This window comes from Pantherophis guttatus, chromosome 1, assembly GCF_059756535.1.
Source record: "Pantherophis guttatus breed Tessera chromosome 1, ASM5975653v1, whole genome shotgun sequence".
Taxonomy (NCBI): Eukaryota; Metazoa; Chordata; class Lepidosauria; order Squamata; family Colubridae; genus Pantherophis; species Pantherophis guttatus.
In genome coordinates, this window is record NC_142063.1 from 38,949,317 (window position 1) to 38,975,367 (window position 26,051).

At 35.5% G+C, this 26,051-nt stretch overlaps 1 protein-coding gene across 3 annotated transcripts in view; it reads left to right on the top strand.

The window, feature by feature from the left end:
• The window catches only part of CDC42BPB (CDC42 binding protein kinase beta), a 95,976-nt gene extending 70,474 nt beyond the window's left edge, over positions 1-25,502 (top strand). For 2 of the 3 annotated variants that reach the window (XM_034418525.3, XM_034418526.3), the window contains 14 exons: positions 317-422; positions 2,269-2,405; positions 4,275-4,414; positions 4,772-4,853; positions 8,679-8,895; positions 10,378-10,440; positions 14,587-15,183; positions 16,580-16,677; positions 16,783-16,867; positions 17,554-17,674; positions 17,766-17,883; positions 20,529-20,634; positions 20,720-20,790; positions 23,682-25,502. In XM_034418525.3, coding sequence (XP_034274416.2) covers positions 317-422; positions 2,269-2,405; positions 4,275-4,414; positions 4,772-4,853; positions 8,679-8,895; positions 10,378-10,440; positions 14,587-15,183; positions 16,580-16,677; positions 16,783-16,867; positions 17,554-17,674; positions 17,766-17,883; positions 20,529-20,634; positions 20,720-20,790; positions 23,682-23,813 — 2,073 coding nt within the window. In that variant the 3' untranslated portion in view covers positions 23,814-25,502. Of the gene's footprint in view, positions 1-316; positions 423-2,268; positions 2,406-4,274; positions 4,415-4,771; positions 4,854-8,678; positions 8,896-10,377; positions 10,441-14,586; positions 15,184-16,579; positions 16,678-16,782; positions 16,868-17,553; positions 17,675-17,765; positions 17,884-19,484; positions 19,659-20,528; positions 20,635-20,719; positions 20,791-23,681 lie in introns of all 3 variants that reach the window. The other variant, XM_087872100.1, reaches the window with a different exon arrangement.
• Positions 25,503-26,051: the final 549 nt, after the last annotated feature.

A 26,051-nucleotide genomic window follows, 5' to 3' on the forward strand; every position in this document is an offset into this window, starting at 1 on the left:
TATATTCTTAACAGTTCATCAAAAACTGGGTGACATTAATCTCATTAACTGCTGAAAATAATCACAATGAACAGCTAAAGCATTATTCTGTTCAAAATAGTTTTTATATGAAGATGGAGGATGTGTCAGCAGCATACGAGAAGGAGCTCCTAACCAAGATCCATTTCAAATAAGAGTTTACAGTTGAATTAACCCCAGCCGTCCACTTGATATGGAATTGATATGGAAGCTGATACACTGTCTCATTAATAATTTATCAGAGGTGTCAATTTTTCAGTGAACTTTTATGTTGCTTTATTGTGAACTTATTTTTCAGCCTAAAGCTCATCAACTAAGTATCAAATCCTTTTCAAGCCCAACTCAATGCAGCCACTGTACATCTCTCATGGTGGGATTGATTAGACAGGGTTATGCTTGCGATGGTAAGTTGGTTAAATCTCTTAAACATTTGGGCATTTTAACAGCCTACTTGTGATTTGGAAAGAAAACAAATCTGTTTAAAATTTTCTTGTAGTAAGCATCTATTCATAATAGTAGTATTGAATAAAGGCAGAAATTTAGTTCCCAAATGCATTGGTTTAGATTTAGCTTTAAATCTGTTCTTTTTTATAGTATGGCTAATTGGTGTTAGATGATGTTAATGCACAGTTATGCCACACAATTCAGGGAATTGCACACAATTTAGGGAATTGTGATTCTTTCTTAATTATTAAGATTATATATACACTGAACAATATAAAAGATGCTATAAAATATATTTAGTATACAGTTGTTTTACTTGAATTATAATATATAATATTATAGAATGCTTTCCTACAAATTAGATGTTGATGGGAATTTCTTTTGAATAATGACACTAAATGTTTGGGACTTTCTCAGAATGTTTACCTATACATTGATGAAATATATAAAGAAAAATTAAGCTACTAATCTTAGGTGTATCTACAACTTTCTATCTAGGAGTTCTAGAACTATGGCCAGCCAGATAGTTGCAACCTATATTTTGGGAAGGAGAGGGGAGATCATATCACTTTAAAAAAATTGGACAGATAAAGTGAGACTACTATCCAAACCCACAGTAATGTTTGCTCCCTGTTCTGCACATGTAGGCTACTTGTGTCTCATACTGGAATATTATATCTTGGGTGACTCAAGAAAATACCAGTTATCAGTAGTCCTTGACAAACTACCGTAATGCAATCTTCCCATCACAATCATATATCATAATGGTTATAAAATAGGCTAGCTACATTACCCAACCTGATTTTATGACCTTTTTGGTGATGGTCTTTAAGCGAATCACCACAGTCATTATGCGAACACAGCTGTTAATCTAACCAGTGGCTCAATATGGGTGCAGTTTTGCCAAAAACTGGAAGTAAATGCTGGCTTTGAGGAAAGCTGTCATAAAACATTGTCATTTGATTGAGGGATGTGGACATGTGAACACAGATGGGGCCCAACCAGTGGAATTTCGAATGCATTTTGTAATTCCCCCTTTTCAGGTCAATTGGAACTTTGAATGACCATTAAGAGACCTCTTGTAAATTGAGGTCTACCTGTATATTAGAAATTAAATGGAGTTCTGATAACATTCAGGGGCAAAGATTTGCATAAATCTGGGAAATGCAAAATAAGGATGCATGCTTTTTTTATTATTATTATAAAAATAGAAATAAAATTCTAAAAATAAAGTTTTATTTAGCTCAACAGATCTTGAATATCTTCAGACTTAGGTAACCATTCCCAGAAGTGAAAATATTGGTGTGCATTTTATTCCTTTATCTGTAGATTTTACACATTTTTATTGCAGACCTTTATTTCATAAGGAAAAAAAGGGAGGCTTGCCAAACTAGGTTCCATTTTTTTTGTTTAAAATCAGAACTCTAATGGGTCTTTTCAAGACTTAAATAATTGACCAGAAACAGAGTTGTTCAAAATAATTAAGTATGTATAAATTCAGGAAGAAAGAAAATGCCATAATTTTAAAACCTGGAGAGTCTTTTATACTTTAAAATATAACATTACTGAAGCATGATTATGGTTTAATGAAGCTCCTGCTATGATATATTCATTACTTTTTAATATGAAATAAATGAATATTGTGTTTGCCATTTTAAACTGGTCTTTCTTGGAGACCAGCTGCTGACTAACTATGGTGTGATGTCCTTTCTTTGCTCATTCACAATTCTGTTAGCCAGTTCTCTAGTCTATAGAATTTATTGTATCATAACACAAACCTTAACAAGTTTACTTTTTCATCCTTAGTGTGTTCGTTTGCATGCCATGTTACCTGCAAAGACGGTGCACCGCAAGTCTGTCCTATACCTCCAGAGCAAGCCAAGAGACCCCTTGGAGTAGATGTTCAAAGAGGCATAGGAACAGCCTATAAGGGCTATGTCAAGGTAAGAATCTGGCAGAAAAAGAGGATGGTCCTTGCACATATTGGCAGATGGTCAGTAATCAGATAATCAGACTTACTTTGCATAGTCAAATACCAGTTCAAATTTAGACATAGACAGGCAAATCTGGCTGTAAAATGGAGTCCAGGTTCAGTTGAAAACTTCAAGCTGGTTGCTTCTTGAGGAATTCCAAACTTAATACAATTTCAGGTAAAAGAAATTAGAATAGAAACTTTAGGAGTCAAGCATGGCAAGATGGGGTATGAGACATTGCTTCCAACCCGGTCATCAACATCCAAACCACAGTTGTACCCAGAACAATCTCAGAGCATTTGAAGCTTTTCAGTTCAATATCTTTCCCAGCATTTCCTTCTCCTTTAAAGAGAACTTGTCCCATTACGGCTTATTGATTGCACCTTCAAGATTATTCAGGATTTAATTATTATCAAATTGTTATTGCTGCTGTCCTCCAAAATCATGATTAAAAAAGATAGGTAGATGGAAATAATTACCAAGTTCAGTGGAGTGTCTGTGACATTTGAAAAAGTAATTATACAGCATAAAATAATGACAACAATCAGCAGCACTTAACTAAGCTCAGCTGATCTTGAAAAGTTAAGCAGAATTGGGCCTAATTAGTACTTGAATAGAAGACTATTAGGAGCTGTAACTTTGACTTAAACAGAACTGGGATCTGAAAAATATTCCCAGAGAAAGCAAGTACAGACATTCCGTATTGACATCTAGAATACATGTTCATATAATCATTAGGAATTGGGCTTAACTGTTAGAGAATATCTTTACAAAGTTTCTGTTGAATTTACACGAGCCAGATAAAGAGATTTAGAAAAACCTTTCATCCATCTATCCATTCATTAATTTATTATTTAGTTGCGAATAGACCTCCAATATTTCTGGGTGGCCTACAATTAAAAAAAATAAGATAAATACAAAAATAAAATAGAAATTGGAATGTCCTGCACAGGGGCTCATCCATCACCCTACTCCCAAACCCAGGGAGAATATTCAAGTCTTCAAAAGCTTCCTGAATGACATCAACATTGGAGCCATCTGAACCTTGAGAGTTGGGGGATATCTTTCCAAGAGAGCAGGTGCTGCAACAGTGAAGGCACGCCTCTTGGAACCGCTGCTTAATCAATGGGATCCCAAGTGTGCCTACTGTGCCTGATCTCACCAGATGGACAGAAGCATTTGGAGACCAGCCATCCTTCAAATAACCAGGGCTTATGCCATGAATTGTATAATGAATTGTTTGAGAAAGTATCTGATAAAATCCATTATTTAACAGTACAAAGTTGGAAATTGTTTTATCAGGAATGGTGGAATTTTATTGTTTATTCAAGAGATAAGTATTCTTGTGGCAGCCTACATCAGAAATTATGGGAGAATTAAAATATACCATCATCATTAACTTTAAATTAATACTTTTAAAACAGATTTCTTATAAATTGATCCACGGCTTGAAAGAGTTTTGCTTATTTGATTAAATTGTGGTTTAATATTATTTGCAAATTCAGCTATTGAGAAAATGAGTGTCATGCAACTTAATTTCCTATGAAGAGATGACTCATAACATTCGAAAGATCACTTCAGGTTCCTTAGGGAAGCCAATCATATTTATTGATCAATTTGTTAATTGATTGATTTGTTTGCAGCCATTGTATATCTAAAATGAAGAAGTTACAATATTTTAAAAAGTATATATTGTTGGAAATCCCTGGAAATATTTTTATGAGTCGCTTCAGTGGTGAGATGGTATATATATTTAATGAATAAAACAATAAATTTAATAAATAAAAATGAGTCTTTGCCCCCTTTTATGATATGAATAATATATTTCTACATTTACAGGTCCCAAAGCCAACAGGAGTTAAGAAAGGATGGCAGCGGGTTTATGCAGTTGTCTGTGACTGTAAACTTTTCCTCTATGATGTGCCTGAAGGAAAATCCACTCAGCCAGGAGTTGTTGCAAGTCAGGTTATGGATCTCAGGTTTGCAACCTTAAGCCACATCTTTTTGTAAGCTTGATTGTGTCAGAGAAAAATTAGCAAGTGAAGAATGACACAATCGCTGAATTTTCTTTGATGTTACATAGCATGCTTTGATACATTGTGTATCATTTTGACAAACGTGTAGGCCACATTTGTATAAGGTATGAGAGAATAGGTTTATGTTCTCACATGCTCTTGATTTTTTCTGGTAGAAAATAATATCATAAATCTGTAGACCAAAGCTCTTTAACTTAGTGATTCAAATTTTATCAATTAATTTGTTAATTTCTTGTTAATAATCTTTGCAAGGATATGTAGTTTAAATTTAATAACATGTAGTGTTGTGTTTTTTTCCAGAGATGAAGAGTTTTGTGTGAGTTCTGTCCTAGCATCGGATGTTATACATGCAACCCGTAAAGATGTTCCTTGTATATTCAGGGTATGATCATTTGACTAATTTGTACAAATACAATTCATGTTTTACTTAGCCGTGATTGATAAAAAATAAAGTTTTACAGAATTTTCCAGTCTAGGCAAAACAACTTTTAGGTTTCCATAGCTACCCTATCAAAGATTGATTGTGAGTTTACAATCTTTTTATAATAATTTAGTCAAAGCAATATATTTTATTATATTCTAGTTGTTTTCTAAATTTCTTTTAGAATCTGTCTAAAAGGGTGATAAGACAGTGGTGAAACATGTTCAGCTAGTTTATGCAATTATATGATACACATTTATTTGTGTGTGTATGCAGCTTGATATCTTTCACTTCTCTTTTGGGAAGAGATTGTCTAGTCTGAATCAAGAAGGTGAAATATTTATTTTGCAGATAGCCAACATAATTATATTTTGGTTTTGTTATCCGGTTTATAGGTCATATTTTATTTTTTTAAAATGTAGATAAATTCCAGGTTACCAAAGTGTCTCAGGATGCTAATTTCATTGCCAGATTACCTTAAACCACCATGATGTCAAGTAATAAGGAAGGCTTTATTACACATAATACATATACCAATGAACTAGGAGCATCCATATCTGGAAATATTTTAGGGGCAAGAATTCAATCTAAAATTATGGTAAAATAAATAATAAAATAATTTGTACTGTGTTGAAGAAAGTGAAGTAATAGAAAGTTCTATGTCTGAATTAACATTACAGAGTACACTGCAACCAGGTTATGTTCATTATGAAGAGAATATGTGTTGGACAGAACCATGAGTTTTCTTCAACACATACTCTATTTATAAGTAATTTAATTTTACTTGGGTCAATTCTAGGAATCTGGAACCTTCATGGTGTTTTTACTATCATTGAACTCCCACATTTTAATTTTTAAAGCAAAATTGAATTATACCTACAAGAATTAGGTGTCACTACTGTAGATATACATTTGAATAGAATAGTTTTTATACAAGTTTTATAAATGAGGAGTCCTTGGTGCTTTCTGAGCTTAGTCGATTTATATGCTGCCCTTCTCCGGAGACTCAGGGCGGCTTACAATGCGTTAAGCAATAGCCTTCATACTTTTGTATATACCTGCTTAGTAGGACTTTCGGCCCCTCCTAAGCGGTGTTCTTTTTTATACAAAGTCATCTTATTGCCCCCACAATCCGGGTCCTCATTTTACCTACCTCGAAAGGATGGAAGGCTGAGTCAACCTTGAGCCTGGTGAGATTTGAACTTGCAGTAATTGCAGGCAGCTGGTGCTACTTAACAGCACTTTAGTCTGCTGCACCACCAAGGCTCTTGGTGGCACTTCTTCATAAGTATGTCTCCTCTATTGAGTTTTATAAACATATTCACAGGTTTGGACTATTTAAAACCATTTCTTAACTCTACCTATTGTTTGTTGACCCATTTCTACTAAAGATGAGAGTCACAGTGAGAGTGCCCTTATATAAGCAGCCTGATAAATTACAAAATAAGTGCAAAAGCTCTTGTTTTGAGCACCAGCTAATCTTATTAATGCATAGAGAGAGAACTATGAGGAAGTCATTTGTATGGGAAATGAAACATATCAAATGCATATACATTGCTCAGTGAATTGGAATAAAGAAGGCTGAGTCCTTTGAGTTTGCCAAAGGACTGGAAGTTTTAACTTAATTGGAATAAATTAGAAAGGAATTTAATTGGAAAGAAAGTAAGCATCCGAAGCTTTTTAATTTTTAATTTTATTTATATATATATATATATATATATATATATATATGTTTTATTTGTAATTTCCCTTTAACAGCCATACATATTTTGTGGACAGTGTATTGACTGGGTCAATATACTTTTTACACAATGCTAACAGTAATAATACAATTAAATATACATAATCATAGTCTCCCACTTCTAACCTTAACAGGCACATTGCAATTATAATAAATTCTATTATATATCAGTGTGTGTAATACTAATTTCCCAATTTGTACTCATCTCCCCCCCTAATTTGTTGGGGTTCTTCTACATTTACATCTTTGTCTTTAAACAATACCATTCTCTCCTTATGATTCTTTGTCACTTCTTCATAAATACATTGAAACATCATCAATAATATTTCTTCATACAATGTATTTTTTTGTCCCCTGTTGAGTCACTAATTGTTTAATGTATTAAAAATTACTCAATATTCCACCATAATTCCAATATCCCAATTATCTAGGATCACCAATAAGGCCAATTATGAATACGGTTTAATCAGTCCAGGAATTATATCTCCAAGTCCCCTAAATTTATAGTCCTTAAGAGCTATAAGTTTCAATATACTTTTTGCACAGTTAATAATAACAATAATATAATTAAGTATACCTAATCATAGTCTTCCACCTTCTAACCTTAATTTGGTTAATATGATTATAATTTCTTTTATTTGGGTTAAATCTCTAAAGTAAAAGTTGGAAGTTATCTCACCCAGTTTCAATGCTCTGTCCACAAACCGCTCCAGCACATACATACATACATACATACATACATACATACATTTATTTATTTATTTATTTATTTATTTATTTATTTATTTATTTATTTATTTATTTATTTATTTATTGGTTCGATTTATATGCCACCCTTTTCCGGAGACTCAGGGTGGCTTACAATGCGTTAAGCAATAGCCTTCATACTTTTGTATATACCTGCTTAGTAGGGCTTTCGCCCCCCCCAAGCGGTGTTCTTTTTATACAAAGTCAGCTTATTGCCCCCACAAACCGGGTCCTCATTTTACCTACCTCGAAAGGATGGAAGGCTGAGTCAACCTTGAGCCTGGTGAGATTTGAACTTGCAGTAATTGCAGGCAGCTGGTGTTACTTAACAGTGCTTTAATCTGTTGCGCCACCAAGGCCCTTACCAATACATAATCTTATTGTCCCAGTTGTCACAGCTTGTGACTTACCGAAATGGCCGTCGTCCCTGCTGCTGTTCGGGAGAGTTTTCTTTGGATCTAATGAGGCAATTGCGGTTTCCTCGTGATCAACAAAGCACCTCTCCTTTCTTCACCACCCCTCCAGGATGGCTTTGACCCCATAGGGTCTCCCGGCAAACAAATACCGGCCAGTTTTCATGGAGCTCGGTGGAGCTCCACTATTTCTAAACCGTTCCCGCCGCGATGCCAACTGGTCTCCTAAAATGAAGCAAGAATTTCTGATTAACCACATGAGTAAATACAGTATGTGATTGTCTCCACGTCACTGTTTGTAGCAATATTTCTGGCATACTCTACAAAAAAGAGTAAAAGAGATTTGCCAGTAAATTTGTATTGGTAATTAATTAAATATAAACTAGAAATGAATTCATTGAAATTAAATCCAAACACAATGTGGTGCCTTGCATGTTATTTCAACTCTCATTATTCCAAACCAACTTGCCTAATGCAAAGGATTTTGAGCTATATCATCTAATCAACCTCCCCCAAGAACATGAACTTTACAGTCTCTCTTCTGCTTCATAGTCTTAGGCCCAAAATCAGGGCTAAGAATGAAGATGATTGTCTATACTTCCAAGTTGGGTGAGGCGGGAGAAAACACTGAACAAATCCCTCCTATGTTAATATCTGCAGAGTAGATGGCTTCTAAGAAATCAGAGTGTCATTATCCCTTCTCTCTTTTGCCACTTCATTTATTCATGCTGCCTACAGAAGGCTCAGTCTGAAGCAGGCCATTTTGAAAAACACTTTGTCTGACTAGCATACATTTCCATTTTGCCACCTTGCTTTAATTGAGGCATGTCTCATGTGGGTGAATTTCATGCAATTATTTTCCTTTTCTGTCTTCTTGTTCTCAAGGTGACAGCTTCTCTCTTAGGCTCTCCTTCAAAGACCTGCTCTCTGCTGATCCTAACAGAAAATGAGAATGAAAAGCGAAAGTGGGTTGGAATTCTAGAGGGACTGCAATCTATTCTGCACAAAAATAAACTCAGAAATCAAGTTATACATATTCCGCAGGAAGCCTATGACAGTACGCTGCCTCTCATTAAAACCAGCCTAGCTGCTACTATTATAGGTATGTTGGAATATAACAAGACACTCTGAATGTGTAACATTACAAATGTAATTGAGACTGATACATTGCCATCTCTAAATATATTGTTTCTTATTTTCATCTCTTGACAGGAAAAATTAGTAGCATGAAATTCAGTGATTGACTGATAAAACGAATTGATGTATGTTTCTCACTACTTGAAGTAGATATTAGCAATGCTTAGATGCATTGACTCAGTTTTCGTCCCATCCCTTATTGTGCTAAAATAAAATTGTTAAGTACATTAACAAACAACGGATGAAAATGTTTAAATCTAGTATCTAGAATGTGCAGAAATTGATAAGCTAACACTTATAATTAAGGAAAAGAAAGAAACTGAATATTTTTTGACTTGGGGCCTATTTTATCAATGGTTAGCTGACAAAAATGGGCTAGAAACAGGGAAATATATAGAAGGATCAGTAACATAAGGAAGGTATGTTAAATTGGTTAAACAAATATTGTCATTATTAATATTAATATTGTTATAATTAATTCTAATGTAATGAATACTGTTGTAAATACTTTGACTATTATTTCCTAAAATGATTTGTACCTAGACAACACACTGTTCAATTGAAATTGAAATTTTTATATGTTATAAAAACTCAAATGTTATATTTCCTTCTCATTTGGAGTCATCATTTGTTTGCCTGCCTGCCTACCTTAATTCCTTCTTATGGACAGTTGCCATCTGCAAGAACCAAAAGGATTATATTAGCGCCATATATAATAATTTTAGAGTAGTAAGAGAGCAGAATATTAACAGCAATTTGAAATGAGAAAGCATACTGCTACCCAACTATTTAAAAATATTCCACTTTCTTTAAATCTTCTGGAATAGAACTATTTTTCCTCATTTCGGGAGATGGGATGAGATGGATGGGATTAACCCAGTATTACAGTCTTGGTTATAGAGATCATGAGATCAACGTTTAGTGAAAAATCTGGTCCTTCATCTCTACCAATTTAAGCTCCAAAATAGAAAAATCTTGGAGCACAGTCTCCTCCAAACCCAGAAGCGCTTTATCGGGAGGCAACTGGATTTTCTTGTTTTTCTTTGAAGATGTTTCGCTTCTTATCCAAGAACCTTCTTCCGCGGAACATCTTCAAAGAAAAATAAGAAAGTGTAATTGCTCTTGATAAAGCATCTTTGGGATAACCATGACCTGGATGACTGAGAATCTCCATAGACAGTCTCCTCCCAAGTTCTCCTTTGCTATACCTACTTTCCTATGAGCAAGCTTTATTAAATTCTGTGGACTTTTCATTTGCTTAGACTTGGATTGAATTACATTATTATTGAGGTCTGATAATTTGATACCACAAAATGGTATCCAGTGCAGTTCTTTTAGCATATGCATATTTCATCTATCAAATGGACGCTTTCTATAAAAGAGTAGAAACCAGGGTTAGAATGAATATTTATATTAATAATTATTTTTCTCACCTTGTTACAAATAGATCGAGATAGAATAGCAATTGGCTCAGATGAAGGTCTCTATGTCATAGAGGTCACCCGTGATGGTAAGTAAATTCTTGATTGCATTTAGCAGATATATATATGCCAAGGAATGAGCTCTATCAGTTAATTCTTGATTATTTGCAGTATTTCCTTATATAGAATTTGCTTGTCTGACAAGAGATGAAAACACAGAATACCAGCTTATTTAATGAACTGTTAAATGGTCATTTTCATGGGACATTTTGGATGACACAGCTCTTACCTTTCACAAAAGGCATTTGTTCATTTGACAGCAAATGCATATTCATAGAGGCTAATCTGGTTTGTTCACTACTACGCCCTAATTAGCTGATAAGCTACTTTTGTACCTTGCTTGGAAAAAAAGAACCTGGGCACTAAGCTGTATCTCTGGGTGATTTGTCTTTTGACATAATAAAATTCATCACAGAAGTACCCTTTGGAATACTGTGGAAGTTTTAGGTAATCTAGAATAAACAGCTTTTCAAATCCAGTCTTTTATCTTTACACAAATAATCATACATTCTTCTCTTCCTCTCTTGCCCCCCCCCCGCCCCCCATTCCTCTTTCCATAAGTTCAGTTGCAGGGGGGAAAAGCACACAATTTTGGAGCATGGCCACAAAGTGGCACCAGAACCAATGAATATTAAATAACTTTGCTGAGATAGTTTGGTGATACAGAAAGAATGAATGTGAATTGAATTGCAAACAATTGTATGAAGGGAAAGTGAATGGGGTGAAGGAAAAGGAAAAACCAAAGAAATTACAGTAAGAGAAAACTGATCAGATCCTCATAAAGAGGTTATAAGTTTAAAAATCAGGAATGTAATGTTATGATGAAAGCAAGGATGGAAGCAACTTTAAGAAACTTAAAGAAGCAAAATACATGGACATACAGTCCATACATGGACTTCAAGTACTATGCTGGCTGGGAAATTGTAGAACCTGATATGTGATATGTGATATATGATATGATATGATATGATATGATATGATATGATATGATATGATATATATATATATATATATATATATATATATATATATATATATATATATATATCCAGGTTTTTCCTACGTAACCAAGGTTTTTCTGCAGCCCTAGCTCAGTGGAATCACATCCACTCGATTCTGGGCTTTTTTTCTTTCTGGCAGCCAGCAAGTTCTTGCTGCCAGGTGAGAGACTTGCTGACTGCAAGACTGAGAGACTGCAAGAACTTTTATTTCATGTTGGTATTTATTATTCCTCTTCTTCACTTGCATAATGTTTAGCTTATCCTGAATAGGAATAATTTGAGGGTGGATGGGTGGGTGTACACTTGTGTGTGTACATGTGTGTGTGTACATGTGTATACAATATGTTAGGTTTGGAAATGAACTTGAGGGTGTAGATAGAACAAAACTGAGATGATAAATAGCTTCTCTGCCCCAGAAATTAATTTAGTTATATATTCTATAAACATCAGAACTTTCTGAATGCTTTCCAAAAGCATGTGATTTTTGGCATGTTGGGCTAATCTGGTCTGGATTTGATTAGGACTTGTGGGAGCAAAATCAAATCTGTTTTATCTGGAAAGTAGGATAGTATGCACACTAACTAAAGCTAGAAAATGAAAAGTAGGAAAGCTAGCCATTTGAGCATGGGAAGCATTCCCAAACTATAAAAACTGTCTCCATCAAGTTGAACTTGGCTCCTGATGACTAGATAGATATGCCAAATGTTCCCCCCCTCCCCAACTTGGCAACAGTAAAGAAATAGTTTGTTATTGCCCTTTTCAAATATATATTTTCAACTTCGCAAACTAGCCTAAAGCCATGGGTTTCTGATGTAGTCTCCCATCCAGATCTATTCCTCATTAGCTTTTTTTTTTTTTTTTTTTTTTTTTGGCAATCTGGCAAACTAATTAGTACAAAATCATCCAAGACAGAGTACATCTCCATTTCCTGTTATTCTGTCTACTGATCAAAACATTTTGGTAATGTCTTCATGAAACCCATTTTATTAGTGTTTGGGCGCTTTCCTCTGTATTAAAAAAGGCAAGAAATAGAGAATTAAAAAATAATTCATATATATTCATGCTGTATAGCTATAAATCCTCAAGTAACCCATCCAGGCAGATTCACAATAATATTAATTTGCAAGATAGTATGTGAGAGTAAAGAGGAAATATCATTCGTTTTTATTCTTTCTAATCCAAAAGAATGTTGGAAAGGAATTATGTCATTTGCTTCATCCTTTTTCTCCTTCCTCCTAGTCACATAAGTGGAGCTAGTATTATTAAGGGGTTAGAAAGAATTCCAGAAGCTGTGTTTTGCATGCTTTCTCTACCTTGTTTGTATTTACATCAGTTGCCGAATAGCAAATAGCCTTCAGGGGCTATTCGTTTAAAGCAGTTTTTCTTGGCTACTCTGGAGGTTTTTTAAGGCATGTCCAAGCACTACAGCGCAGGAATCCTGCTACTATGTCATCCAGTTCCATGAACCTCAGAAGCTAATGCCTCAGAATAATTATGACTTTTGGAAGGACTTCAAATATTAGCAGTAATGTTTAATACCCTGTAACTTGGATGTAATGTATTTGGATAATTGAAATAATTCTACCCATCAACTAAATTTTCCCTTTTTACTCTTCTTTATCGAAAATTCATTTCTGATTTCCAGAGCAATATTTCTCTTTCTATGCTTGTATTTATTATGCTGAACATGGGGAAGAGACTTTTATGATTTGTTAACTAATTTCTAGAAAGGGGCTCTCTTGAGTTTACAGGACAGAAGCAGATACGAGAATCTGTTTTTCTTGAGACTTTTGATCCGTTATATTCTGCAAGTATGCGTGATTTTCATATGGCCAATCTTAAGAGTTATGCATGGTATAGGTTTCATACCTAGACACATTTTGCACAATGCCAAAAGAAGTAATGGTGTAATTCTTTGAATCACGATTTCTAGAGAATTATTGATAGTTAAATATAAATTATATCATGTTTCTCTGTACCAAAGAAAAGAAGATTATTCAAATAGGCATGCTTTACACTTTCCATGCTTCTCTATTGTAATATCTTTGTACAGAAGTATCTTTGAAGACAGTTCGGAAGCTTTAGCTAATATACCTGCCAGACTTTTGACAGCATATTTAAAAAAATACTTATCCTAAAATACCTGCAGCAGAAGCCATTTGGTTTCTGAGCCCAATTCAAAGGGTTTTTACCTGATGTTTAAATACTTGACTACCCATGTATAACCCCAGCTATTGGAACTCAGAATCTTCTGATTCTCTAGGGAAATTAAGCTTTCCAGTAAAGAGGGCCTTTTCAGTAGAATTACTCACATTCTGGAACCTTCTCCATAACAGAGAAGGAGCAAAAGATAGAAAAATACATACAATCTTAGCATAGCCTTCTAAATATCTTAAAAGCTAACTTTTTCTGAACGTTTACAATTTATTTATTTATTTTATTTTATTTATTTTATTAGTCATATTTCTATGCCGCCCACTCTCCGAGGACTCTGAGCGGTTTACACCAAAGACAGTATACTAGATAGCATATTGCCCCCAACAATCTGGGTCCTCATTTTTCCCACCTCTGAAGGATGGAAGGCTGAGTCAACCTTGAGCCGGTGAAATTTGATCCGCTGATCTGCTGAACTAGCAGTCAGCTGAAGTAGCTGCAGTACTGCACTCTAACCACTGCGCCACCTTGGCTCATTACTCCTCTTATTTTTGCTTGTCCATTGCACTTTAGTTTTGATTTTATTTGTACTGTTTCAAAATTCTGTATGAATAACAATTGTTATCTTTTCCTAGTATTTGTTCCTACTCCTCTCCTGGGCAGTGTGAAGGTTTCTATTGATAAAATGATTGGGAAATGAGATTTTGTGTCATGGATCCTTTTTTTCAGGAAACAATCCATAATTGCTTAGATTTTCATTTTCAGGATAAACTTGCAGCTCCATATGTGTTTAAAATGAAACATTTTGCTCCTGCTATGATAAAACTGTGTGGCTTTGTTATTGATTGATTGATTGACTGTTGTTTTGATGCAATTGTTCAAATTCACAATGAAGATTTGTGCTGGTGAAACTATGTCTTTGTTACAGCAAAAGATTACATATTTCTCAAACAATTACATTGTTAACATATCATGGCTCAACACATACATGTTCTTACGTGCATCTGTTATTTTCCCTAGTGATTGTTCGAGCTGCTGATTGCAAGAAAGTCTACCAGATAGAGCTTGTTCCCAAAGAGAAAATAATTGTTCTCATTTGTGGTCGGAATCATCATGTTCACTTGTATCCTTGGTCTTCCCTGGATGGATCAGAAAGCAGCTTTGATGTCAAACTTCCTGAAACAAAAGGCTGCCAGTTCATTACAACTGGAGTGCTGAAGAAGAGTTCCTTACCAAGTTTGTTTGTGGCCGTTAAGCGACAGATTCTCTGCTATGAGATTCACAGAACTAAACCTTTCCATAAAAAGTTCAATGAAATCCAAGCTCCTGGCCATGTACAATGGATGGCGGTATTCAGAGACAGGCTTTGTGTTGGCTACCCATCCGGTTTCTCTTTATTGAACATCCAAGGAGATGGACAGTCTATAAGTCTGATAAATCCCACTGATTCTTCACTTGCATTCCTCTCGCAACAGTCTTTTGATACCCTTTGTGCTGTGGAGCTCAGCAATGAGGAATACCTACTTTGCTTCAGCCTGTTGGGAGTATACGTTGATGCACAAGGTCGAAGGTCACGCATGCAGGAACTAATGTGGCCCGCGACTCCCGTTGCGTGTAGTATGTATATGTTTTTCTGTTTCTGTATCTTTGATTGCTTTACTTCAATTTGTGAACAACTGATAGGCCCAATAGCCGATTTGACTCAGCGTGGTGCCTAATTTACATGCTCTCTAAGCTTGCTTCCAGATTTTGAAGAAGAAACTATTTAACAATTACAGAAATAGTGTGCTGGATTTGATTCAACCCTTTTTCTTGTTGCCTGCCAGTAGTATAAGCCATGCTTCACTCTATGTATTGCTTAGTGTGGTATATGAGCCTAGTCTTAGTGTGAAATCAGCCACTTCAGAGTCCTAAGAAAAAGCAGGTTCCTCCTACAACTTTGCTTTTAGTAATATAGACAGAAAGTTACTCACCTTACTTTTATTACTCACTGTACTGTATGAATTTGTGACCCTGGTGTGGTTGGTGCAAAGAGGGAGTTCCCTCTTCCCTAGCCCTCTTTTTTTGTGTGGTGGGGGAAGGGTTTTGCTGATGTTAAATGCTACTCTGTGGTTCTTCTGGTGACGCTTGCTTTCATCTGGGGTTGCTTTTAACTCTTGCTATTTTGCTTTGCCCTCCATCAAAATTGGAGATAATATTAATCAGCCTGCAAATACTTGAATACTCAAATTAAAATGGCTGCCCTTCATCCCAGCCAGAATATATGAATCCATTGCAAGAGAAGCCCTTAAAGATATGTATGAAATCTACTGTTACAAAATAAGGGAAAGGTGATTTGGTATGATATTCAAAAATAAATGCCATCCTTTTATTAAACTGAAAGGTTTTTGCTGGTAAACTGAAATCTAACCACTGAATGGGAAATGCTTCAGTTAATGTGCTGTCAAAAATGCTATCTATGGGAGGTTCTGTGTTTAGAGCAAATTTTCCTTTTGAGTATCAGATAGAAATATGAGATAATTATATGGCCACAGGAGTTGCTTTTTTTTAATGAGCATAACTAGCTTTCTAGAGTGATTGAATATCAGGCAGAAGTTTATTATGTAAAACCTTCTGAAAACATAGTAAGTAAACACCATTATTCATTAGACCTATTTGATCCCCTGTTATATATTCAAAATGAATGTTTAAATATGGAAGTTTGAGTATTTGATTAAACTTGAAGGTACGATATAAATTAAGTAAGTATATAAATGTAATATTTCTTTTGTATAAAGTGCTAGCTATTGGGCCAGAATTTTGACTTTATCTGTTTCTTTCAAAATTCAAGTGCCCACCTGCAGTCAAAAGTGGAATAGCTCCAGCAAGGATTTTCGATGCTCATGAAAATTTTGCATAAGATACCGTTCTCCAGTATTAATCAGCTTGAGAAACAGCAGCGGTAAACACTGAGGTGCTCAGTTTTATCTCAAATATATGGAGCCATAAGAGATTTTGGTTTTTTTCTCTCCAGGTTGCAATCCATCCTATTTAACAGTGTACAGTGAATATGGGGTTGATGTTTTTGATGTTAACACTATGGAATGGGTCCAAACTATTGGTTTAAGAAAGGTTAGTATCTTGAGTGTAGAGTAAAATGTGCTTTATAATTTTCTGAAAACTTCATTGCATTGTACTGAAGTCTAAAAAGCTTCTCTCACTTTGCCTTGATAACAGATCCGACCTCTAAATGTTAATGGCACATTGAATCTCCTTAGCTGTGAACCTCCTCGGTTAATTTATTTCAAGAACAAGTTCTCAGGTTGGTAGACGGGTGGAGAGGGGCTTATTCTCGTTGAATTTTGGGGAGTCTAATTTTAATTTAGTATATTGTACCTATTTATATTTTAGTTTTTATCATGACTTGAACATAGCATGACAAGGAAAAGACTGAAATAAAGTGGCTTTTATTTCAAAAAAAAAAATAGATAGTAGGATTTACTCTGTTTTTTTTAGTGCTTCACTAAAAATATTAGGCATCTATTAAGGTTTTAATAGATGCTATTATTTTATATTAACACTATTTTATTTTAATTGTATTTTTTAATTTATTTTAATTGTATTGACTTAATTAGCTAAAAGGAGATGGTTGTATTTGCGTAAATAAGACTATGGGTCAATTAGGCTGGTATTGTCATGATTAGTGGCATATGATGGAGACACTCCCCAGCCCTTACCTGAAGGTACCAGAAACCAAGGAGTAGAAACTCTTCTGTAAAATGACTGAATTAAGTCTCTTATTCGCACAGCCCTCTATGGAAAACATTACTAAAATTAAAGTATGCACATCTTGCAGTCAAGTAACAGTTCTAGAAAGCAATCTGTGATTTATGTGTAATGGGGCTATGCAGATCTAGAGATCTCCACAATATAATAGATGAAAATCTGGAGAGCAGCCTGTAGGAGATTGTATCTTAGCTATGTAATTGCAGTATATATATTTTACAGGAGGAGCTGCTCTTAGTGTGCCAGAAACATCTGACAACAGCAAAAAGCAAATGCTCCGTACTAGAAGCAAAAGACGATTCGTCTTTAAAGTTCCTGAAGAAGAAAGATTACAACAAAGACGGTAAGGCTTGCCTGCTTTTGTCACAACCTGGGTGGAAAGGGAATCTTTCCCATGCTGAAAAGTCATTATTTGATACCCTTTGTTCATTCAGAGAGATGCTCCGAGACCCCGAGCTCAGATCCAGAATGATTTCCAACCCCACCAATTTCAACCATGTGGCTCATATGGGACCAGGAGATGGAATGCAAGTGCTCATGGATCTGCCATTGGTAAAACAACCCCCCAAAAAATGTTCCTAGGGAAAGCCTTTGCTCGGCTGATTTGCCAGAGGACAAGTTGGCCAGGAGTTTTGCAGTCAAAACAGTTTGTTTTCTGAGGGGTAATTGAAATCATTAAGCAGGCCTAAGGTGGTTCCTGTAAAGAATTTAGAGGTTGGCTGGAATTCAGTCTCTTACACTTGGTTGTATTAGTGATTCTGGTTATTTATCAACTGTTTGTGTTTTAATTTTTTTAAAATCTTTGTTACTTTTCATTTAATTCTTTTAATTTATTTTAATAGTGTGCTACTCAGAGGTCACACATAAGTGGGCAGCCTTATACAAGTAGCCCTCAACTTACAGTCATTTGTTTAGTGACCGCTCGAAGTTACAAAGGCACTGAAAAAAAGTGATTTATGATAATTTTTTCACATTGCTGTTGCTGTAGCTCCATGCTCATGTGATCAAATTTTGGGCACTTGGCAACTGGCATGTATTTTACGAAGTTGCATTGTCCCGGGATCATACAATCACCCTTTGTAACCTTCCTAGGCAGTTTCTCACAAGAAAATTTGGGGGGGGGAGCTGGATTCCTTTAACAACTGCCTTGCTTAGCAATGGAAATGTTGGGCTTAATTGTGGTCATAAGTTGAGGACTACCTGTGCATTGAATAAATAAATAAATACTCCTTTCACAATGTCTATGGAGATTCTCAGTCATCCCAGTCATGGTTGTCCCAAAGGTGCTTTTTCCTTTTCAAGAAGCAACTGGACTTTCTGGTTTTTCTTTGAAGATGTTTCCCTTCTCATTCAAGAAGCTTCTCCATTCTTCTGACTGGATGGTGGGCAATGGAAGGATTTATACTCCTTGCAGACAGCTGGTCATTTGCATTCTTTTAGAGAGTCGTTGAGGCCACCTGGAGGTTTATCTGTGTCATCAGGGTCACCTGAGTGGCGTAAATGGGTGCGGAGTCTTCTTGGTACTGTTGAAAAGACTGTGTTGTAGATTGGAGATAGATGTTATCATATCCCCCCTCTCAGGTGACCTTGATGACACAGATAAACCTCCAGGTGTCCTCAACGACTCTCTAAAAAAATGCAAATGACCAACTGTCTGCAAGAAATATAAATCCTTCCATTCCCCACCATCCAGTCAGACCTGAAGAAGCTTCTTGGATGAGAAGTGAAACGTCTTCAAAGAAAAACCAGGAAGTCCAGTTGCCTCTTGGGGAAAAAAAAAAGCACCTTTGGGACGTCCTTTCACAATTTGTTAGCTATTTCAATCCAAAATCTCTTCTACCATTTACATCTTTTCCAACACTCCTATGGTCACAGACTAGACACTAATCAAAAAAATACAAAGGATCCCATTAGTTAATAGGCCTGACTGAAGGCAGAGGAAAAGAGAAGGGAGAATCCAAACCCAACCCTTGGCCTTCATTCTGGGGTGGGCATATGGGAAATGACATCTTAATAGTCTCTGTAACGCTGTTTTGAGAGCTGTTGCCAGGAAGGACATGGAAAATGAAGTAAATTGCCAGGCGTATGATAGTGTTTCTGAATAACTCTTCTTTCCTCCTTCCTTTTCTTGTTTCTTTTGTCTAAAATAATAGAACGAATTTCCTTCCCCCTCATCCTCCCGACATTCTGCTCTGATATCATCTCCAACAGGCTTTGAGCACGTCTATCACATGAGCCCTCTCTCTGCTGATCTCTTTCTCCAGAGTGACCATTCCTCCTCAATGCTTTCCTCCTCTTCCTGCCCCTCCTCTGCTTCTGTAGCAAGGGTAGGAGCAGCTCTTTAGGAACTGAAGTGGATGATCGTGTGCATTAGACCTCTCAGCTGGCTAACCTCGGTGTGAATAAGCTTGTGCTTTCCTGCCCTGAGTTCCGCAGTTAAAACAGCAGGCTGTCAGTGCAAAATCTAAAATCCCGTCTTCTCTAATAGGCTAATAATCTAGGATAAGAGAATAACCATCCTTCCAGTGGCAGGAGGCAAAGAGAAAGCTTATTGGAGAATACTCAATATTTGTTTCATTGCAACCAAACTGCCAGCATTTACTGTCATTGCTGCCAAATGCAGCAAAAGTAAAAGGCAAATCATGTTCCCATTTTATCATTTGGAAAGCCTAGAGGCATAATTTGCAATCAAATTCTGTTCCTTATGCTGTATAATATCAGACTGTAATAGCACACTGGCAAAATCAATAAGATCACACAATTAATAGAATGTCACCAAATCCAAAATAAGGCATTAAGTTATAACTTTGGCTATGCATTAGCTTTCAAGGGGGAAATAAAGCTATAAAGCAAAAGATAATTTGATGTGGCTCATTCAAACAGACTTATTTTTCTAATAACTTTTGTAAAATGTCTCCAGCTGCTGGAAAGAACTGAGATTTAAATACTGACTTTTACTTGCTTTTTGGGGTGGAATGGCTATATTTATCCCCTCGCTGATTCCTTGAGCAACATGCTTCGCTTTATATGATTCTCGGTAATGAAGATGAAACAAATTTGTAAAAAAAAGAAAAAGAAAAGAAAGAGCTTCTTATACTGATTTCAGGTTTTAAATATTTTAAAAGGCTCTGTATTTAAAAAAGAAACTTAAGTTGAAAATATCCATCTAATTGAGTTTGGTTACATTTCTGCTACAGACTGGTATACCTTCTTCACAAGATGAGAAGGTTTGTCCTCCAACAAGCAACATTTCACGCCAAGCACCTCACAGAAATAAAAGCTACATTTCATGGCCATCTTCAAGTAAGAGCTGAAGTAGATCTCTTTCAAAGCTATAAGCTTCATAAGCTTCTCCTAGGAGAGATTCTCAAACACCTTTGCTTTGCAGGTGGCAGCGACCAGGGAGCAGCCATGCCCTTGCGAAGTATGTCTGATCCAGATCAGGAGTTTGACAAAGAGGTGAGATAAATATCTATATCCTCACAGGTTTTCAAATAGTGAGGCGGATTTAGATAAATGGTTGATACACTAGAGCAGGAGTTTTCAATCTTGGCAATTTTAAGACTTGTGGACCTCTTTTTTTCTCTGCTCTCTCCTCATTGGAAGTTGAATCAGCTTTTCTGTTTTCTGTAATAGGAAACAGTTGGTTTCCCTCTACCAAGAGAATGTTCAGAGATACATACTTTTTGTAACGTGGTATACAGTTTCCTCCGCATATATTTTAGCTGTCCTTTTGGATGTTACGCATCTGTCACCAGAAATTCTTAATAGGCTTGGTTTTACCCTGTTTCCCCTAAAATAAGACATCCCCTGATAATAAGCCCAATCGGGCTTTTGAGCGCATGCGCTCAATTGTTTCCTGATTGCTTATTTGTACCCCATGGCTATAATTAAGTGCTGTACCTTATGATTCTTGATGAACATATCTTTTCTTTTATGTACACTGAGAGCATATGCACCAAGACAAATTCCTTGTGTATCCAATTACACTTGGCCAATAAAAAATTCTATTCTATTCTATAAGCCCTCCTCAAAAATATTTAAATGCATGCGCAGCTGGTCCCCGCCATTTCCTCTGGTTAGGGTTAGGGAGACAGAGCTGGAAATCAGGTAAAACGGCAAGAGGAGCCCCGTCTTGCTCCACATGCCCCAAAGTAATAAGACATCCCCGAAAATAAGGCCAAACACTTATTTCGGGGTTCAAAAAAATATGAGACAGGATCTTATTTTCGGGGAAACACAGTACTGGTTCATATATTTTGCTATATATGGACCCAAGTGAATGAATTGAAGGATTCCAATCTGGTTTCCTCAGTTTATTCCCTACACTATTAGGCAGCATTTTAAAAAAATCTAGCTATCTGTTGCTTCAATTAAAAAGGCATCTCTAGATGACTTACACATTAGGATTAAAGAGAACAAATAATATCCAATGATACATTGGGGAAAAAGCAAAGTGAGTTCATATGAGATTTAGTTCTTGAATTAATGTGGGGGCTTGTATGTATGCTTATATAGAAAGAACAGTATATGGATTGTACTCTATGGATTGTTGCCTTATTACAGCATTTGTCTGAACAACTGCATTAGATACAGTGTTTACAACCATAGCACAATCTTGACAAGTATATCTTCAAGCAGTGTAGCCATTTAATCTGTTGTCTAAATAAATTCTTCTTTTCCCAATTAAACTGGCTGACACTATAACGCATCTGCTATGAAGCTAAACATTATGAATAATTAACTGCATTCCAAAATATCAGAAAATTGTCCAAGGAAGGACAGTGCTTTGAATGCCTGCTATCAGCAGGATATCTCACAAAAGAGCTATGGATGCAAAGGCAGAGCTGTGGATATATTTAACTGCTTCATAAATCTCTAATTCTTTTTTGTACCACTTAATAATAAAAAAGATCATCGGTCAATTTTATCTTTACAGTCTGTTCTCAAATTAAGTATGGTGGAATTCTGCCCTGAGGAAATTATACAATTGCATATTTGGCATAGTTTGGCCATACATTTCTTGTTCAGCTATAGGTCAAACCAAATTCAGGATATAATTCCAACAGAATCTTTCTTTGCCTATTGCAAAAGAACATAAGAAAAGGAATGGATGGAAGGGAAATGAAGACCAAAAATTTAGATCCATCGTTTTGTGCAAAAACTGCATCTTGCTAAGCAAAATTAAAACTCTCCATGTGATTAGGAAACTGATCCCGATGGAGATAAATTTGTAGTTTGTTATCCCATGAAATATTGTGAGCATGTGCAACACACAGTTTTGTGTGTAGTATAGACGTTACTTATCAGTATGACGAATATCCACAGTTTCTTTTTAGCGTTTTAGAAGGCTGTATTTATGATTATACATCTATTGCCCTGGAAATGCCCACTGTATATTGACATAGGTTCTGGCTAACTTACTACTTTCTTTCATTGAAAGGTTGTTAGTGAAGAACAGTGGACATTTGCTCATGACTTTAATATATTTAGGGTTTTGAGGTTCAGTAGTTTAGTAGTTTTAGTAAAATTACTACTAAAATACATTAATCTTAATGCTTCCTAATTTGGTAAATGAAATATCAGCAAAAAATAACCCCACCAAGCTCAAAAAATCAGCAAGGACCCCCACAGTTCAAATCTTGAGCTAAAATATTCTCTTATCGGTACTAAAATATCTGAAGTTGCCTGATGAGACTATGTCAGGATCTTAAGAATTTTGTATTTTCGAAGGCCAAAATCTCCTATAACTTAAAGTTATTGGGGAATATTCTGTTATAGAGAAGGCTATTCATAAAATAGTTCTGTGAACAAATTCATGAATACCTATAAATGTACTGAACGGAGTCCTCTCAAATTTAATTTGTTTGATTTTAATATTTTTGCTTTTGTGAACTGCAAGTTTCTTTTTAGAACATTTGATTGCTCCTATTGGCTTCTGAGACCGTCTGGACTCCGTTCTTCTGATTAGTAGTGATTTAAACAGAGCTATTAATCAGTGTAATCAATGACAGAATATCATTTATTTAAATAAAAAAAGCAAAAAGAAACATGAGAAGAAAGATACAAACAGAAATTTTGTAAGAATATAAGAATATAGGTGAGGGTTTAAGTTAAAGACTTAGGAGAAAATATGATTTTGAAGAGGAAATTGGAGGAAAAATAAATCTACACTATTTTTAGACTTCTGAGGGCACATAATAGGGTGGGAGATGTTAGATGAGGAGGAGAAGGATTCCTTTCAGGGGCATTTGGCTGGGCCTCTCCTTTTGTTAGATTCATCTTTGCAGTTCTTGGTCTAGAAATAGAATGTGACTGGAAGATATTGTTTTTCTGTTCCTTTTTAACAGCCTGATTCGGATTCTACCAAACACTCAACTCCTTCCAACAGCTCTAACCCTAGCGGTCCCCCAAGTCCCAACTCTCCCCATAGGAATCAGCTGACACTAGATGGATTAGACCAATCAACCTGTGATGCATAACACTGCAGCTCTCTCCACTGTTTTTCCCATTTGGGATTGTCTGCTACGTCGTGGAGCATCAAAAGCAGGACATCTGTCTCCAACAACAGTGCCAAGACTGATGCTTAATTTTTAGCATTGCACAAAAGTAAATTCCTGTATCTAGATTGTAGATTTGAGGGCATAAAAAGGAGGCAAGAGATCTTTATTGCTATAGTAACTAAATTGTTTTTTTTTTAATGTAAACTGTTCACTCTTACACTCAAGGTGGATCCATTTCTGCACAGCTATGATACTCTCATGACATACAGTAAAGGCTACTGATAAAATCTTCATACTTAAGCTGAAAAAAAAGAGAGATGCTGATAGTTTTTACTACTATACAGTACCAGGAATATTATTTTTCTATAGGATAATGTAATATCTCATTATCAGCAAATTCTTTTTAGAATAAAAAATGCAGACCTTTGCATACTATGAAGTAAAAGCAGCCTAGTTACATCCTTGGCTAAATATATTCTAAATATATTGTTTCTTTCTTTTTTCAAAATTTAGAAGGATGATAGGAAGTTGTAGGGCCATTTCAGCTTCAGTAGAATAAAACAGGAAAGTGAAAACAGAAGTTCTAGATTGTGGCCTTTTAACTTACTTAGCCATTACATACGTTCTCCGCTGTATAAATGTCTTTCTACTGAAATTTTAGTCATGTACATAAAGGACTTATCAGAAATGTTTTATCCTTACCCTACTTTTTTAATCTGATTAGCTAGGACAGGGCTTTTTTTAAAAAACAACATACTGTTGGAAAACAGATTTTACTGTTTTTCTCGCAGTTCATCTTCTCAAACCTTTTTGTAATTTCTCTTGGATTTTTTTTTTCAGAGTAAAAAGATAACACTACATTTTAAAAAGTTTTACTAGGCCAGCATTCTCTTGAGATTGCTCCCCGATGGCTGCTTGTATGAAGAGGTTGTGTAGTAATAAATCGCTTCTGATTTTTCTTGGTAACCAAAGTGGAAGCTTAGAAGGGTGTGTATATGAGGGTACCTCGTCTTTTTCCCCCCACTTCCCTTAATTCATTATATCCTCACCTGCATGATGATCCCAACCCCATGATTGCTCATTAAAAGTACTGAATATGTAGGGGAGGAAATGCACAGCACATTCCTGTATATTTTGCAGCAGTGACATATTACATGTATATTTAATCTCATGCTTCCATGTATTATACATTTAGTAACACTACCTACCCACCCATCCTAGTGATCATGTTTCATTTTAAAGCGTGTAATTAATTCTATGGCTGGCATATTCAGTTTGTCATTGTCACACTAGTGTGCCTTCTGTGCCAATTTGATGACAGTTGGATGTCAATTGTTTTAAAATCTGGTTTCTATGGGCTAATACTATACCAATGGCTAACACTTTCCTGAGACACTGTATAGGACATGCACTTATCCCTAGTTTAAACCAAGTGGTTCTAGTCAACATTTAATTCTGTTTCATTAAGTGTTTGACAATATTTGCTCTTTCTCAGATTCTTGATTAATAAAGCTCAGTTTGAGCTGGACACTACTGCTTTGGGGTTTTTTTCTGGTTTTTACTCTTTTTTTAAATGTATGTCTCAAGTCTTTGTAATTATTGAATTGTGAGAACATTTTTGAACAATCTACTTGTCAATAAAGCAGAAGAGGGATGTTTTAAAAAGTTTCTGGTTGTCCTGTCATTAATTATCGTTTGTTGTATGAATATACTGTGTATATACGTACAATGACAATAAACTTTACAATTAGATAAATGCGCATAATTCTTTGGAAAGCACTGTAACATGATTCTAATCTCTACAGAAATAGGGAAAAGAAATATCCTGCAGCATTCTCAGTTGGGGAAAGAGAAAAACTCCTACATAATCAGGTTTGTTGGTGCAAGAGATTTTATCAACTTTTCCTCTTCAATCAGAAAAAAAAATCAGCTATAGCAGCAGCTGAAATGGGAAGAATGCTATGTTCCCTTTTCAATTTGTCACAAAGGCAAACTTTGTTAATCTTTTCTTCCTTTTTTCTTCTGGCATCTGTTCTAGTCTATGCTGAATTACCAATTTAAATATATATATATATATATATATAAAAATTTATTAGGAATAACAGATGTTGGATGGGTTAATGTAACTGGCCCGCTTAAAGAGCGCCTGCTTTGACAACTTTTTGCTTTGTTTTTCTCAGGGCAGATGGAAAACTGTTTACTCATTTGAGAAAATTA